This window comes from Hoplias malabaricus, chromosome 8 (genome assembly GCF_029633855.1).
Source record: "Hoplias malabaricus isolate fHopMal1 chromosome 8, fHopMal1.hap1, whole genome shotgun sequence".
In the NCBI taxonomy this organism is placed as follows: domain Eukaryota; kingdom Metazoa; phylum Chordata; class Actinopteri; order Characiformes; family Erythrinidae; genus Hoplias; species Hoplias malabaricus.
The window spans coordinates 3641411-3658331 of NC_089807.1; the positions used below are offsets into that span (position 1 = coordinate 3641411).

At 41.5% G+C, this 16921-nt stretch overlaps 1 protein-coding gene across 1 annotated transcript; it reads left to right on the forward strand.

The window, feature by feature from the left end:
- The first annotated feature begins 8991 nt into the window (after positions 1 to 8991).
- Positions 8992 to 16573, forward strand: arg2 (arginase 2). The gene is made up of 8 exons (XM_066678488.1): positions 8992 to 9239; positions 9429 to 9501; positions 12829 to 13003; positions 13352 to 13511; positions 13951 to 14045; positions 14515 to 14619; positions 15653 to 15789; positions 16020 to 16573. Exons 1-8 carry the CDS (start codon positions 9129 to 9131, stop codon positions 16208 to 16210), a joined length of 1047 nt encoding a protein of 348 aa, XP_066534585.1. The 5' UTR covers positions 8992 to 9128; the 3' UTR covers positions 16211 to 16573.
- Positions 16574 to 16921: the final 348 nt, after the last annotated feature.

The following is a 16921-nucleotide window of genomic DNA, read 5'->3' on the forward strand; positions in this document are numbered from 1 at the left end:
TTTCTCCCTGTGTCTGCGTGGGTTTCCTCCAGGTGACTGTCTGTGAGGAGTGTGGTGTGTTCTCCCTGTGTCTGCATGGGTTTCTTCCGGGTGACTGTCTGTGAGGAGTGTGGTGTGTTCTCACTGTGTCTGCGTGGATTTCCTCCGGGTGCCCTGGTTTCCTCCCACAGTCCAAAAAATACACATTGGTAAGTGGATTGGTGACTCAGATGTGTCCGTAGGTGTGAGTGTGTGGGTGAATGTGTGAGTGTGTGTTGGCCTGTGAAGGACTGGCGCCCCCTCAAAGAAAAGAGAGGATAAAGTGTGATAAAGAGAAAGAAGGAGAAACCACAAAGTGTAAAAGGAACACTATGTAATATCTTTACTTTAAAATTGCAGCTTCAACATCATTGTAATGCTACACCGAGCCTCTGTCATTGCTATTCGGAACTCAACACTGAGAAAGTGCACCATGTAACTTTTGGACTAGGGAAGGAAACCACTCCTTTTCCTCCCCTTTCCCATTGATTTCATTACAGTGCTGTAAAAAAATGAATTACAATAGGCGGAGCCCCAGGAGTGTTCTTTTAAGTGAGAGGGGAAGAGTGGATAAAAATAAGGAAAGTTATCTGATCAAAGAGAGAGAACATAGTGAATGATACAGACAGGATGAAGAGAGGATAAAGGGGATGAGGATGTTCTAAGCTAATAGGAGGAGGAGGAGGAGAGAGAGAGAGAGAGAGAGAGAGAGAGAGAGAGAGAGAGAGAGAGAGAGAGAGAGAGAGAGAGCTCACAATCAATAGGATCTAAGTCTCAAAGTAAGAAAGTTGCAAACTCTAAATAAGTGAGAGAAGTCTATGGAAAACAGTGCAACTTTAGACAAAGTTCAAAACAGAGGAGAACAGATAACACTTATTAAATATTTAACTAAGCCTAAAGGTTAGAGAAGTCTAGAGAGAACACACTGTAAACTTTTAAACTTTTCTACCCTTCAGTTCAGTGCACCATTCAGTCAGAATTACTTTATATAGTACTCTTCAAGACAAAAACAGTTCAGTAACACACGACAGGTCAAGAGGCACTTAGAGGTTCCTAGCAGATAAATAAATATAGCTATAAAACACTTCCTGTACAGTTCTCTCAAAGTTCATCTGCCTTTTAAACTCTTTTAAAGGCTATGCTCCAAAAGCTACTGTATGAAGTGCAGGTGCAATAACAAACGCACACTTTTTCACTGAGCTCTTCTTTTGACACTGCCACTTCATTTATAATTGATATGGAGACTTTTTTTTAGAGTCTATCCTCCTTCGCCTCCTCTCCATACAAATCGGACTTCAGAACTGGAGTAGAACTTCAGCACCAAGATATTTATGCACATTTTTACCAGAAAAAAAGAAAAACTAACTTTCTCTCCATGGAACATTCTACACAAATAAAAGATACTTGAAACATTCAGCAACCAGAAAACAGACTTTCACAGCTTTGTCTTCTACAGCTTGTCAAACAGATATTCTCCTTTCAGCACAGCACATGGGCATCATAATTACAGCCATTTGTACCACTGAATAGAATCTGAATGTGAAAAGGCTGCATGTGCATTCTTTATTTTCTTGCAGCTGGAAACATGGTGAAACAGTGCTGAGAAAGACTACTGCAATTACTTATAACACCAAACAATTACTTCTACAGTAACAGGCACACACACCTGGAAATGTTCCTGACTACTTGCAAAAGACTGTGATAGAAACATTGGTGGAACAGGCATGTGGTTCCATTGCTTCAGAACTAAGAGTTTTTTTTATTTCTCACCATCCTTCCTAAAAACAGCACAGAGCTGCATGAGTTATACACAGTGGTATGAAAAAGTTTGGGCACCCCTGATAGTTATCAGGATTTTCCTTTATAAATCATTGGTTGTTTGGATCAGCTATTTCAGTTAAATATATCATAGAGCAGACAACAGTAGTGATATTTCAGAAGTGAATTGAGTTTATAGGATTTACAGAAAGTGTGCAATCATTATTTAAACAAAATTAGGCAGGTGCATAAATTTGGGCACCCCAACAGAAAAATTACATCAATATTTAGTAGATCCTCCTTTTGCATCCTATAACTTTCAATGAGAGTCTGGATTCTGGTTGATGGTATTTTGGACCATTCTTCTACAAAACATCTCCAGTTCAGTCAGGATTGATGGTTTCCGAGCATGGACAGCCCCCTTTAAATCACACCACAGATTTTCAATAATATTCAGGTCTGGGGACTGAGATGGACATTACCGAATGTTGTACCTGCTCCTTGGCATGAATGCTTTAGTAGATTTTGAGCAGTGTTTAGGGTCATTGTCTTGCTGAAGTATCCAGCCCCGGCGCAACTTCAGTTTGTCACTGATTCTAGACCATTGTTCTCAAGAATCTGCTGATATTGACTGGAATCCGTGCGACCCTCAACTTTAACAAGATTCCCAGTCCCTGCATTAGCCACACAGCAGGATGGAACCGCCACCAAATTTTACAAGCAAGTGCTTGTCTTGGAATGCTACGTTCTTTTTCTGCCATGCATAGCGCCACTTGTTATGTCCAAATAACTCAATATTACTTTCATCAGTCCACAGCACCTTATTCCAAAATGAAGCTGGCTTGTCCAAATGTGCTTTAGCATACCTCAAGCGACACCGTTTGTGGTGTGTGCGCAGAAAAGGTTTCTTCTGCATTACTCTCCTATACAGCCTCTCCTTGTGGAAAGTGTGCTGAATAGTTGAACGATGCACAGTGACACCATCTGCAGCAAGATGATGTTGTAGATTTTTGGAGCTGGTCTGTGGGTTGACTATGACTGTTCTCACCATCCTTCGCTTCTGCTTATCTGAGATTTTTCTTGGCTTGTCACTTCGGGCCTTAACTAGAGCCGTGCCTGTGGTCTTCCATTTCCTCACAATGTTCCTCACAGTGGAAACTGACAGCTGAAATTTCTGAGATAGCTTTTTGTATCCTTCCCCTAAACCATGATGTTGAACAAGCTTTGTTTATAGGTCTTTTTTAGAGTTGCCCACAATGTTCAGAGTCTTCAGAGAAGATGCAATCAAAGACAATTATCAGGGGTGCCCAAACTTTTTTTGTGTATATATAACCACAATAATAACCACATGTGTGTCATGTATCAGTTTCCTTAACCTGGAATAGTAAACTAAACACCTACACTATACATCAAAGTTCAGAATTCATAATAAATGTAAAATAATACTAAATTAAAATGTAATTGGGAACATTAACTCTAATAGTCATTGTCAACTCTGTAATTGTTAGACATTTTAACAGAGTTGACATTTTTCATCTTTTTGTGCTTTAACTCCACGTGCTAAGCTCAAACCAGCCGTTACACTGCGTGCCTGAAAACAAAATTTCATGGATTGTCATCAGATTATAATTTTCTTAAAACTGAAACAGAGATTTACTGCAATATCACAATAACAGAGTTGACAAATAATTAATCTACTATTGGCACATCCTCAACATTTTGTACAAAATAATGAAAATGACATTCAGAAGATTCCAACCAAAGTGACATCACTGGGTGCAGGTCACATGACTTTTATTAGAATTTTGCAAGTTTTTGTGTGGTTTTAAAACAGAAGTAACAGAGTTGACAAAAATATTGGGACAGACATAAAGCACAATTTTTATTACTGATATTACACACCCTTCCTGGATCAGGGCCTTGTCATGGCGGAAGGGCTTGTGTGGTCTCATTACCTCCAGGGTTATGTCGTCGGGAGCTGTTAGCTCCCAGTAGGGTCTCCCATGGTGAACACGTCTGGAGTGCAGATACTCACAAGTCCCCAGCTGGCGGCTGTACAGCTGGAGTTTGTCCCAGTAATCGAGAGGGTCGTCTTAATGCTTGCAGAGAGGAAAACTGTTTGGTGTAACATCACCAAACAGCTGCTCAGAATATTCAGCCTTCTTGAAGGTTGTGAGTGGAGTGCTAGAGAGGATTTCATGCGCAGACTCTATTGTTTTGTTGGTGGACTTCAATGCTCACATTGGCAATGTTGGGAAACCTGGAGAGGAGTGATTGGGAGGAACGGCATGCCTGATCTGAAGCCGAGTGCTGTGATGTTGCTGAACTTCTGATCTAGTCATGGTTTGTCCATAATGAACTCCATGTTCTAAAATAAGGTGGCTCATAAGTGTACTTGGTACCAGAGCAGCCTGGGCCAAAAGTCAATGATCGACTTTGTGGTTGTGTCTTCTGACCTGAGGCCATATGTTTTGGACACTCGGGTAAAGAGAGGGGCTGAGCTGTCAAATGATCACCATCTGGTGGTGAGTTGGATCCGATTGGCGGGGAAAGCTGCCAGACAGACCTGGTAAGCCCAAACGTATAGTGAGGGTGTGCTGGGAAAAGCTGGCAGATGACTCTGTCCGGATGGATTTCAACTCTCACTTCAGAGAGAAATTCTAACATGTTACGGAGGAGGTAGTGGCAATGGAGTCTGAATGGACCCTGTTCCGGACTGGAACAAGAAGCGGGAAACAGGAATCGTGGAAGCGCCTGCATATAGCTGTGGTCAAAAGCTTGTTGGTGCCTGTTGTAGCGGCAACCCAAGAACCTGTTGGTGGACACCGGGTGTGAGGAAAGCTGTCAAGCGGAAGAAGGAGGCTTTTCGGGCTTGGCTGGCTTGGGGAACTTCCAATTCTGCGGATGGGTACCGGCAGGAGAAAAAGGCTGCAGCTGTGGCAGTCGCTGAAGCAAAATCCAGAGCATGGGAGGAGCTTGGAGAGGCCATGGAGAATGACTTCCAGGCGGCGTCAAAGAGGTTCTGGAAAACACTCTGACAGCTCAGGGGGGGAGGGGGGACACTGTCCAAGCTGTGCTCAGCAAGGATGGTGAAACTCTGAACTCGAGTGAGCGTACTGTTGGGCATTGGAAGGGGCACTTTGAGGAACTCCTTAACCCGAGAGACATGCCTCCTTTGCAGGAGGTAGGGCCAGAAGTGTCTAGGGTGTTGGATTCTATTTTCTTGGCTGAAGTCACTGAGGTTGTAAAAAACCTTTGGAGTGTCAAAGCTCCGGGAGTGGATGAGATTCACCCAGAGTTATTGAAGGCACTCGATACTAAGGGGCTGTCTTGGATTACATGCCTATAGAATATTGCCTGGACCTCGGGAACTGTGCCTTTGGATTGGCAAACAAGGGTGGTGGTTCCTATTTTTAAAAAAGGGGACTGGAAAAAGTGTGCCAATTATTATGGCATCACACTTCTCAGCCTCCCAGGGAAACTCTATGCCAAGATGCTGGAAAGGAAAATCTGTCCGACAGTCGAACCTAGGATTTTGGAGGAACAATGTGGATTTAGTCCTGGCCGTGGAACTCTTTACTTTTTCACAAATGATTGAGGGGGCGTGGGAATTTGCTACTCCACTCTACACTTGCTTTGTGGATTTGGAGAAGGCATATGACCATGTTCCCCAAGAGATTCTGTGGGAGGTGCTCTGGGAGTATGGGGTGCCACGGTCGCTCCAGCAAGCCATACAATCCTTGTTTGTGTTTCAGTGGTGTTCGCATCCTTGGCAGTAAGTCAAGCTTGTTCGGTGTGGGCATTGGACTCTGTCAGGGCTGTGCCTTATCTCCACTCCTGTTCAGACAGGAAGGCTTCCGTCAAGGGGCTTGGGAGGCGGCATCTCTGCTTTTTGCAGACAATGTTGTTCTTCTGGCTTCTTCGCATGGAGGCCTCCAGCGTTCACTTGAGAAGTTTGCAGCCGAGTGTGAAGCAGTCGATATGTGGATCAGTACCTCCAAGTCTGAGGCCATGGTTATCTCCCAGAAACAGATGGCATGCTCCCTTCAGGTAGGGGGTGAGAAGTGAAGGAGTTCAAATATCTCTGGTTCTTGTTCACGAGTGATGGGAAGAGGGATAGTGAAATTGACTGTAGATTGGGTGCAGTATCTGCAGTAATGCGGTCACTGTAATGCACCGTTGTGGTGAAGAGAGAGCTGAGCCATAAAGCGAAGCTCTCAATTGACCGGTCAGTCTACATCTCCACTCTCACCTATGGTCATGAGCTCTGTGTAATGACCAAAAGAACGAGATCACTGATACAAATGGCCAAAATTAGCTTTCTCTGGCAGGTTGCTTGGCGTATTCTCTGTGATCGGGTGAGAAGCTCAGTGACTAGGGAGGAGCTTGGAGTAGAGTGGCCTTCGAATTGAGAGGGGTCAGTTGAGGTGATTCGGGCATCTGATGAGGATGCCTCCTGGACGCCTCCCACTGGAGGTATACCAGGCACATCCAACTGGAAGGAGGCCCCAGGGTATACCCAGGACACACTGTAGGGTATCTCCTGGCTGGCCTGGGAACACCTGGGGATCCCCCAGGAGGAGTTGGTGGATGTTGCAAGAAACAGAGATCTCTGGGCTTCTTTGCTTGCCCTGGTGCCACCGCGACCCTGAAATGGACAAACAGATATGATGATGATGATGATGATGATATTACACACTAAACACAAAATGTAATTTCTATTCAACTTATTTTAACATTATTAATGGATTTAATCCGAAAAAATCGGAAAATTAGACTTAATTATTTCATGTTCATTCAAGTTCATTGTATAAATTAAGGATGGAAGACAGTGAAAATGTGTGGGTTGGAAGTCATTTATTTAATATGTTATTTATAAATGATGCATAAAAAATTAAAAAATTTCATCAAACATCATTTTTATTGAAAGTTAAATATAATAAATATTAATACTTAAAACTGATTCAATAAAAAAATTTATGATAGATAACAAGATCGTTATCTGCGAGACATGAAATGTACCTGCAACCCTGGAATGACACACACACACACACACACACACACATAGAACTTTCGAGAAGCGTTTCGTTCACAAACTAGTCCCGCCCTCCCCTACTCCGTTTGGTTCGCTTGAGTGAGAAGGGGGCGTGGTGATTTAGCCTAAAATCTTCTGATTGGACGGTCTGACTATAGAGCTACCGTTATTGGTCAGTAACCTTCTCTGTAAACATTTCATTGGTCAGTCTGCACGTCAGTAGTCCTTGTTTACGTCAGGCAAAGCTCATGTACCCACCCTCATCTCGAGCAGCTATGCCGAAACGTAAATGTAAGTTCTCAGATGAATTAAAAAAGAAATTCCCATGTTTTGTGTAGCAAATAAAGGTGTAAAGGATCTAAAAGCAAATATAGGTTCAGCTAAGCATACAACGGCAGCGAGGGGCATCTCAGATCTGTTCACCCTAACTAAACACACTTTCAAGCCAGGCTCATTTATCTGCATCTCAATAGCCCTAATGCTGTTAACAGACACTACAGAGGAATGAAAAGTGAAAAGAAACTAGAACCACAGTTTTAAGATATGAATGGCACAGTGAAACAAAGTGTGACGTGAATCGTAGGAAGGACTATGCTATGCTAACACTGAAGATTTACTTAATAAAAGCGTTGAAATTCCCCTTTCTTAAATGTTGTCATTCAGCAAGATTGTCGGTATCTGAAATTTGCTTCTTTACGCCATGAAAAGTGCTACTTTTGTAAACTACAACTTGTAGCATGGTTAAATTTAGGTGTGGATAAGCGGTTACAAATAATGATTGAATGAATAAATAAATTTAGGTGCTTACTAATTTATCACCACATGGTGGAGCCACAAGAAAAGCAAAAAGCCTTCTACACAAGCCAGCATGCAAAAACTCAGATGTTACTTAAGGTAACAGGGAAATGACCTTGTTTGTCTAACAACCCTCTATTTAAACTTCATGGTTAAATAGAGGGTTGTGATTAAATATGTTTATGAATATGCTAAACGTAGTTAGCTCAAAGAATACTGTTCCTGTAAAAGAAAGTTAAAATCCTACAATGCAATAAAAATCGATATAGATTGAATTTATTGTTAAACTGATTTATTATTGATTGCTTTAGTAAATCAGAAAAAAGACAAGTCTATTATTCTTCACACCGATAGTATCCTCTTTCTTTCAAAACTTAAAATGAATCTAATAAACTCTCATTTTTTTTTTCATTTTTTCATTTCTCATTATTTCAGTTGTCACTGTTTTTACCTCAAATCTAAGGCTCTAGGATATTCATATTGCATACAAGACCATGCATGGGTATATAGTGTTGTTTAAAAGAAAATGGAGACCACCATTCATGTGTTTATAAAATATTTAAAAAAATATTTTTTATTCAGTTTTTATAGTATCCAAACTTTGCAATTGTCACAGATTCCTTTCCTCCTCCCACCTAATAAGTCTCAGACATTGGTTCCCTTTGCAGTCATGTAAAAGCCGGGGCTCTAGGGCAGCTAGTACATAGCAGCTTTATTTGATTCTCTGCTTTTATATCTACTTTATGTGGGTTTCGTTGCTGTTACTCTGATGCAGACTGTTTTGGTTTGACACTAGGTGTTGCCTGGTTGTTCATGGAAGTCCATCTTTTTTTTTTTTTGTAGTCTAACATCATTACAAACATCCCCTGATAGATTGTCTTGTCCCAGTATAGTCTGTTTTGCTTGGAAAGTAAACAAATGACGGGTGGTTTAACTTTTGCAAAGTACTAATATTATGCAGAGGTAGCAAAACTAAATAGAAAAGTAAAATTCCTCTCCAGGATTTTATTACGATTGTCTGGTTTTCTAATTCTCTCAGACCAGCTTCAGAGTTGTCAGGGCAGTTGAAACTAAATTCTGAAAAGGATTTACTTTCAGCGCCTGAATTTGCCGCCTATGGATCTATAGATGTCAGAAAGACTCATGTTTCTGTTTACCCTGATGACTGTGTTGAGTCAGATAGCAATGTGGCTTCAGTGCTCTCCACTGCGGTAACGGAAATTTCCCAACCTCTCAGACACGCCCCGTTGACCACGCCCCCTCAAAAACAAACCCACCGTTTGACGATTCTGACTGGCTGGAGTGAAGGTGTGTCATACCGTCGAGCGTTTCCTATTGTCCTTTTTTGGGGAGTTAATCCCGGCAAGTCATGAATATTCATAAGATGAATTATCTATAGCCCGTAGGCCGGCCTCTGCACCCAGTTTCAGCATCCGTCTGGGAGGTGAGAGAGAGGAAAGGAGAGAAACGAGGACATTTAAACATTTTTTTTAAGGCTAGTTTGAACAGTTTTAAACTGGACATGGCGTTGAGAGGGCCTCTCTCAAGCTTCCTTCGGTCAGCGCTGAACTCCTGTCAGCAATGCCGGGCTCATTCTGTGGCAATTTTGGGAGCACCGTTTTCCAAAGGGCAGGTAAATGAAGCTAAATACGTTTCAGTTTGTAACAGTAGGTCAAGCTTTAACGAGCTGTTTATAGTTATCCCATTCCACCTTAAACCGAGCAGGCGCCAGAATGGAACTCCCCTCACCGCTTAAGGTGGAACGGAACATTCGAGTAAGTCCAACTTCGGTATTCTTACGTTTTCATTTTGCCCCCCTCAGAAAAGGAGAGGAGTGGAACACGGACCCAAAGCCATCCGTGACGCTGGCCTTGTTGAAAGACTAACGAATTTAGGTAAGTGAGTTTTAATATTGGGGTAGGGGTCAAAAAACCCATTTTTACCCGAGTTTCGAGGTCGCGTGGAGGCAGGGGTCGCCTCCTCACCGGTCTTCCTTAGCCAACTTTCGTCCCGGATCAAGAGAACGTTAACCACGAACTGTTTAACGGTCGCCAAATTCAAACGGTTCGTTTAGGAAGCGCGTGAACCCGAAGTTGTGTATGTGTCCGCGCGCGAGGAAAAGTGCACGCGTGTCTGGCAACATCACAGGGTACGGTCCCCTCCCTACGTTTCTCGGCGCGCTCGTCTTACGTAACTTTACAGAAACTGCCATCATGTTATAACCTACCTCCGGGCTGGATCTGGATCTAACCGCCCGCTGATTTTAAATGTTTAATATCAAAAGTAACCGTAGGATACCCCTGATGAACCCTTTTCACAAAAGGTTTACGATGTACTAATGGCGATGGGCCAAAACATTAAAAACATCCCGTTGTTTCTGCATTCACGGTCCGTTTTTATCAGCTCCACGGACCGCAAAGCTGTGGTTCTAATCACAGTTTTTCTATTCCTCTTGCGTAATTTTATTTGAGGCTTGTGTAATTCGTAACCCCTCAGTGGAGGTGGTGTTTGTGTGAGCTGTGTTGGTACACGTGTTGCTGACCTCAGCTAACAAAGAACACAGAGCATCAAATGTGGAGCTGGTTAAAATAAGTGCAGAAGCTAAATGTTTAATTTTGTAGTTTTAATGATGGGTTGATTGATTGGTACCTGCCTCTGAGGTTTGCTTGAGAGAAGAAAATTAATGGTGCACTGCCAGGACAACTCAGGTTATGCATAGCTATTTAGTCACAAGCTATGAATACATCTAGACCAGCAATTTTCTGAATGCAGCCCAGAATTTCGGCATAAATCCCTGAAAGTGAAACTTGAAAGAGCACAACTCAGTTGCTCCTCTGTCCACTGGTTGACTCACTCACACTGGGCATTTGGTGAAGTGCAGCTGCTCCAGAGCATCCCGTTTCATTACATGCCTTTTCTTTTTGATTATGCAGACTGCGTGCACTCATTTGAACATCTATACCCGCAATGGCTAAACATATCTAAAAGTGTTTAGAAAAGAAGTCAAATTGAGGGGTTGTCTTTAAACCCCGTCTGGCAACTGTAGTGGAGGTGTAACTGTGGTAGTTTCCAGCTTCTTGCCAGGAATGTGCAAAGTCACTGTGGACTGGGCCTAAGTCAGCTGGCAAAGGGATAAACATTACATAGTGTACAGGGTGTTATGCAACCCTGTGTTCAGCATGTAAGAGGATAGCACAGCTATCTTAAGCCAATGGTTTTTTTTTCCATTGAATGTTTACCTATGAATGACCAATGAGCTCCTTCATGTGAATCGCTCATAATGTTCATAAAGTGTGTGTGTTTTCAGTAGCATTTGAATGTTTTGGGCAGTATAAAAAGTTTATTTAAATAGGAACCACTAACAATGCAAGCAAATGTATAGAAAACTTTAAAGCCAGGCCACAAAAGCTAGAGAAAATGTATTAAATTAAGAAAAAACTAAAAAGCTGAACAGTCAGAACTCATCATATTTTGAAAATGGAGGTCAAAATTAAAATTTTAAAAAATGTGCAATAAATAAATAACAACTCAACCTAAAACCTTGGGTTAAATGTGAGTCTGAATGAAGTATCAGGTGATTTCTTGGCGTTCTTCTGAGTGCTGTATAGTAGTGAGGCTATAAGGAGAGTTCAGGACATACTGACCATAAAAGACTGACACTTGAGAGCGAGTCAGAGCAGACAGCTACAATTATCTCAATCATATGTAATTTCATACACGCTGACGGTCAGAATTACGTCACTGAAGTTACAGTTTAGTGTTTAGAAGAGCTGCGACAATCTGTTGGTTTTGGAAACGGGAGTTTACAGAATGAGGCATTTCTCTAAACTGTTATCACACAGAATTATCTCAGCCTTGTCCTACCCATATCACTGTTATTAGAGCTCTAAGATAGTGACAATGGTATCCTTACTGTGAATTTTAAAATAACAATCACTGTATAGTACCTGTGTAAAAGCAACCAAAATGTGTAACGTAACTGTTACATTTCTTGGTTGTTGCATCATAAAGAAACTGATGCAAAGAGGAGTCTCATTGCATCAGTGCTTGACAGTAAAAGTCTATATTTTTAGGCGTTAAACTCTACATAAACAGTAGTGTTTATTTAAAAGAAAAGTGTTGTTTCCATTGCAACTTGGCAATGTTTGAAAAAAATGTAATGATACATAATGGAACTGCAAGTGTATTATTTGCCATATGGCCAAGCCTTTCATCTAGTAGTGTGGCGCTGGTGTGTCTGCTCCCATCTGAGACCCAAGATGTTGAATCTGAAACAAGAATCTGGTGTTTATGGCTCAGTAAGCACTTCAGGAACATTTCAGCACCTGATGCATGTTCTTAGTCCAACTTGTTTTCCATTGAAAAGCATGGCCTGCGTTTGATGGCTTAAACAGAGCTGTAAAGTTCCTGTCTATTCCTGTCTGGATGCAACTGTAAGTTGAAGGGGATGAATCATTGGATTGGGTTCAGACAAGTAACACAAAACCAGCGAGCCCACCTACCCCGCCTCCCTACTCAGTTGGGTCCATCCAGTCACTTACAAACACGTGATCCACTATCACCATCACAACATCCCATATCCACTACTTTGTTAACCTCATCCTAACCGCATCCTAAGGATTTGGCCCACATTCGTGTTCTCCCCAGGAGCCTAGCTTCCGTGGTGAAAATCAGCCTAGGCTCTTGGGGGCACTGAGAAACTCGAGCAGAGGACTGTGGGAAATGGGGCAGGTGGAAAATGCTCTGCCAGGCGTCCCCCAAAAACAAGCTCAAGTGACGGATGCCTTATATTCTGGCGAGTCTGAGAGACTGCAAGAGCTGTGTGTGCTTGGTCAGAGTTAGGTGGGAGTGGTTGGGGACAGGCATCTATTTTTAAATAGCTCAAGGATTTCAGTGATGAGCTGCTGCTTAAAATAGCCTTTTACTACAGAATCAAAATCTAGACATTATGCTCTTCACTGAATGAAGGTGTGAAGGTATTAAAAAGCATTGTGATTTTTATAAAGTGGAATGGTGGTGGAACAGGTAGTGATTTGCTGCCAAACTGCTTTGAATTTCTGGAATTTATCCTCACCTTGAGTCTTTGAGTTGTTTGGTGTGTTCTCCCTGTGTCTGTGTGGGTTTCCATTGGCTGCTTGCATTTCCTCCCACTGTCCAAAGCCTCAAACAGTAAATGGCCAAAGTAGACTTTCAATCTAAATTTTTATATTTTGCTTCTTCAGAATATCCAGTACACGATTTCGGAGACCTGAGCTTCCAGCACCTGGAGAACGATGACCACTTCATGCATGTTCCCTTCCCACGGACAGTTGGACGGGCTACTCAGCTGGTGTCTGGAGCTGTCAGCAGAGCTGTCGGGGCAGGACACACCTCTGTTATGCTTGGAGGAGACCACAGGTGTTTAAAATTTCATAGTCTGACAGTTATAAATCATTTCCTCCTCATTTATTATAGTCATCACCCCACAGGATTGTGACTGAATTGCCTAAGGCTGTGCACATACTGTTTTAAAATAATCATAACTCTGAAACTGTACAAAAGTTAACACATACAGATTCATTCTCCTTTTTTGTGTTTACACCAAATAGTGTCTGTTTACTAGGGTCTACAAAGGGTGCCTGTCTTGTTTGTAGTGTTGAGTTAATCCGTGCATGTAATGAACCTTTTATGCTCAGCCCTAGAGGAAGAATTACATAACACAAGTAAATCAGGAACAAAGCTGATGTTCTGGTTTCACCCTTGCAGTTTAGCCATTGGCTCAGTAGAAGGCCATGCCCAGCAGTGTCCGGACCTTTGTCTGATCTGGGTGGACGCCCATGCGGATATCAACACTCCATTGACCTCACCTTCCGGAAACCTCCATGGCCAATCAGTGGCTTTCATGCTCAAGGAGCTGCAGGACAAGGTGATGTTTGGTTATATAAATATTTAAAATATATCCAAACTGCTAATCTGTGATTAATCTCTGTTATATAGCAGCTGTCATGCACAACACTCCATTGCCCCAGAGCTCTCGTAGCGCAGGTCCCAACATGCTTTTATTGTACAGCAGTGAAACTGGCTCAATTCTTCATAACAAGGGTTTCTACACACTGACGACTCTAAGTCTTCTAAAGTGTATTGTGTTTTTACTGTCTGCAGTGTCTCCATCAGTCTACCAAAACATTAACATTTCATTGTTCAAGAGGGATTTTGGCTTTAGACCATTTTATTTCATAACTGATCGCTTTATGAAAAGAAATCACTTTATCTGGGGTAATGGGAATAGGTGGATGTTTTTTTTAACCAAGCTGTTGGTTTAAAAGTGTTTTCCCATTAATCTCATCTTTGATGTTTTGCTGCAGATGCCAGATGTTCCTGGATTTTCTTGGATGAAACCTTTTCTCAAAGCTAAAGATCTGGTCTATATTGGCCTGAGAGATGTGGACCCTGGCGAGCAGTAAGTAGGCTATGCACAAGAAACACAATTACTATCAGCACTTCCAGATATTCTCAATTACCCCCCGGGAATTGAGAAGCTAATTGTATAGAACTTAATTATGATTACCCAGAATGCAAAAATAGAATGTATTTGATATTATCCCAACAATAGACACAATAACAGTCATTCAAGAATGTTAAATTGGTAAAATAATATTAAAATTAAGAAAGGTAAACCAATACAATAGTTATATTTTGCAATCTATTTTTACTGTTAAATTAAGGCAATAATTAAAACATAAGCATCTTCTCCAAATCCTGAGACAAACAGGTCTGTGAATACTGTTAATCATCCTTCTGATGATAGTCGTTAGAATAATTACAGCTGTAAAAAAAAAATCACTCCACTAGGTGTTGTTATCCAAATATCTAATGCTGAAGAACAGGCTTAGAGATGTTAAATTTGTCATGACATGTCTCTCTTTCAGTATCATTCTGAAGAACCTGGGAATACAGTACTTCTCTATGAGGGACATTGACAGAATGGGTATTCAGAGAGTAATGGAAGTTACACTGGATCATCTTCTGGCACGGTACAAAAGCTTATATGATACTACTGCCTTCATGTCTCGCCTCACTGTATATAAACACTGTAAGAGAGTTCTCTGAGGAAAAACGAACTTATTGGGGGGAACAAATATTAAGAAAAGTTAAAGAAACTTTGTTGGATTTTTCAGCTTATTAATGCAGGGCAGTATCCACATTTTTCATACCGTCATTCTTTCATTCATTGTTTGTAACCACTTAAGCAGTTCAGGGTCACGGTGGGTCCAGAGCCTACCAGGAATCACTGAGCACAAGGCAGGAACACACCCTGTAGGAGACGCCAGTCCTTCAGAGTGACACATACTCACACATTCAGTCATGCCTATGGACACTTTGAGTCACCAATCCACCTACCAGTGTGTGATTTTGGACAATGGTTTGATAGCTACGGAAACGGGAGCACCTGGAGGAAACCCACACGGACACAGGGGAGGGACTGGAACCCACAACCCACAATGTTTCGTATAATAAATGATAGGAAATGTAACAGGAACACACGGGATGATTCACTGGGAAGAACCAAGGTTCCAAGAATCAGGAATTGAACCAGTTCAATGCCCATGAATGAACTCTAATATTGGCTTAATATTTAAACACACACACACCACACATTTTGTAATTTTGAGATACTGTCCACATTTTTAAATACTGGAGTTTTTTTTTAGACAATGGAGATGACACCAAATGTTGAAAAGCACGCACTGAATTTAGGACATTGCCCTATTCCTGCTCCACAGTTGGGTATTACTTATACACCTCAAGTGAACTGAAACAGCAAACATATGTCTCCAAACTTGGTAGACCTACAAAAATCGAGTTATAAATGACTTTCTGTTGTAATTCAAACAGTGAATAAAAAAATTGACAAGTTAAATTTCAGCTATAAACAATTTCCCCTGCCGTAAACAGGTTTACCTTAAAAAACATGGAGGTTCTGAATGTAAACAGAGAGAACTACATTTACACAATCATACATGTTCCATTCTAAATGGCATAATTCTATTTAATGATCTCTCACAGGAAACAGCGTCCCATCCATCTCAGCTTTGACATTGATGCATTTGATCCAACTCTTGCCCCTGCCACTGGAACACCAGTTAATGGAGGCTTAACCTTTAGGGAAGGAATCTACCTCACGGAGGAAATCCATAACACAGGTTAGTGTACATATTGCAGGTGCTACAGAACATCCTTTTTCATTTCATGTTTTTCTGTGTAGATTATACCAAGCATGTATAACAGTCCACAGTTTTATTGTTGGATCCCTAATATACAAGTTGCCTGTCCTGTAGGTTTCTACTCTCATTAATACGTTTAACTAAATGCTCTACAAGGGGCTCTACTCTGTGCATTACCTCAGTGACACGGTGTGTATTTGTACCCATAGGGCTGCTGTCAGCAATGGATCTTGTGGAGGTGAACCCTTTGTTGGGAGGTGGTCCAGAGGCAGTGGAAGCTACAGCGAGCCTGGCAGTGGACGTGATCGCCTCATCTCTCGGGCAGACGCGTGAGGGTGCACCCGTGACTCTGCAAGAGATTCCTTCTCCAAAAGAGGACACAGAACTGCTCAGGCTATAGGACAACGAACAGTCACTCAAAGACTAACAAAAATAAGAACCACTTGGCACTCCCATTTCAATTAACACAAAAAATAATAATTTGCACAAAGCTGTGGTGCACAGGAATGAGAATTCTCAATCACACAACATCACAGTCCATTTGTGTCAGGAAGAAGTCCCTGGAAAAAGGGAAGTTGCTACCCTCTTAATTTAAAAACGTTTCTAGAGTTAGAAATGTAGCATGAAACTAAAACGACTGGCACCGACTCATAACCAGCCTATCATTACTGTCTGAAACTAAATCTCAAATCTACAGACTTTACTGTAGTTCTTTAATTTTAACCAAATTTACATTTAACCAAATGTAATGGTGTTTTTAACAGAGAATTCTGGACCATTTCTGTTGGTCTGTGTACCATAAAATTAATACAAAGGAACTGGAGTTTACAAATTATGCAAAAACCTGATGTAGCAGATGCATTACTGGCCCTTTATAGTGGAACTGGATTTGTTTATCAACATTACTTGTCGTCATTTAACGTATTACAACTTTGTGAAAGCTGTTCTATGTAAGATTTTGTTTAGACAAAGTGCAGCTTTAGATGAGAAAGTTAATTGTTCAGATTGACTGCAGATATGGCCAGTGCTGAGAGAAGGCAGAATAGATCCATGGATGTTGTAAACAAGTAGTTATTAGCAAATAATTAATCAGTCAGTGCAGAAATGATGG

Excerpts from the sequence above, each read along its gene's own strand:
- arg2 (XM_066678488.1), top strand. The coding sequence starts at position 9,129 with ATGGCGTTGAGAGGGCCTCTCTCAAGCTTCCTTCGGTCAGCGCTGAAC. Across the intron at positions 9,240-9,428 it reads CACCGTTTTCCAAAGGGCAG|AAAAGGAGAGGAGTGGAACA; the intron begins GTAAATGAAGCT and ends TGCCCCCCTCAG. Across the intron at positions 14,046-14,514 it reads GATGTGGACCCTGGCGAGCA|TATCATTCTGAAGAACCTGG; the intron begins GTAAGTAGGCTA and ends TCTCTCTTTCAG.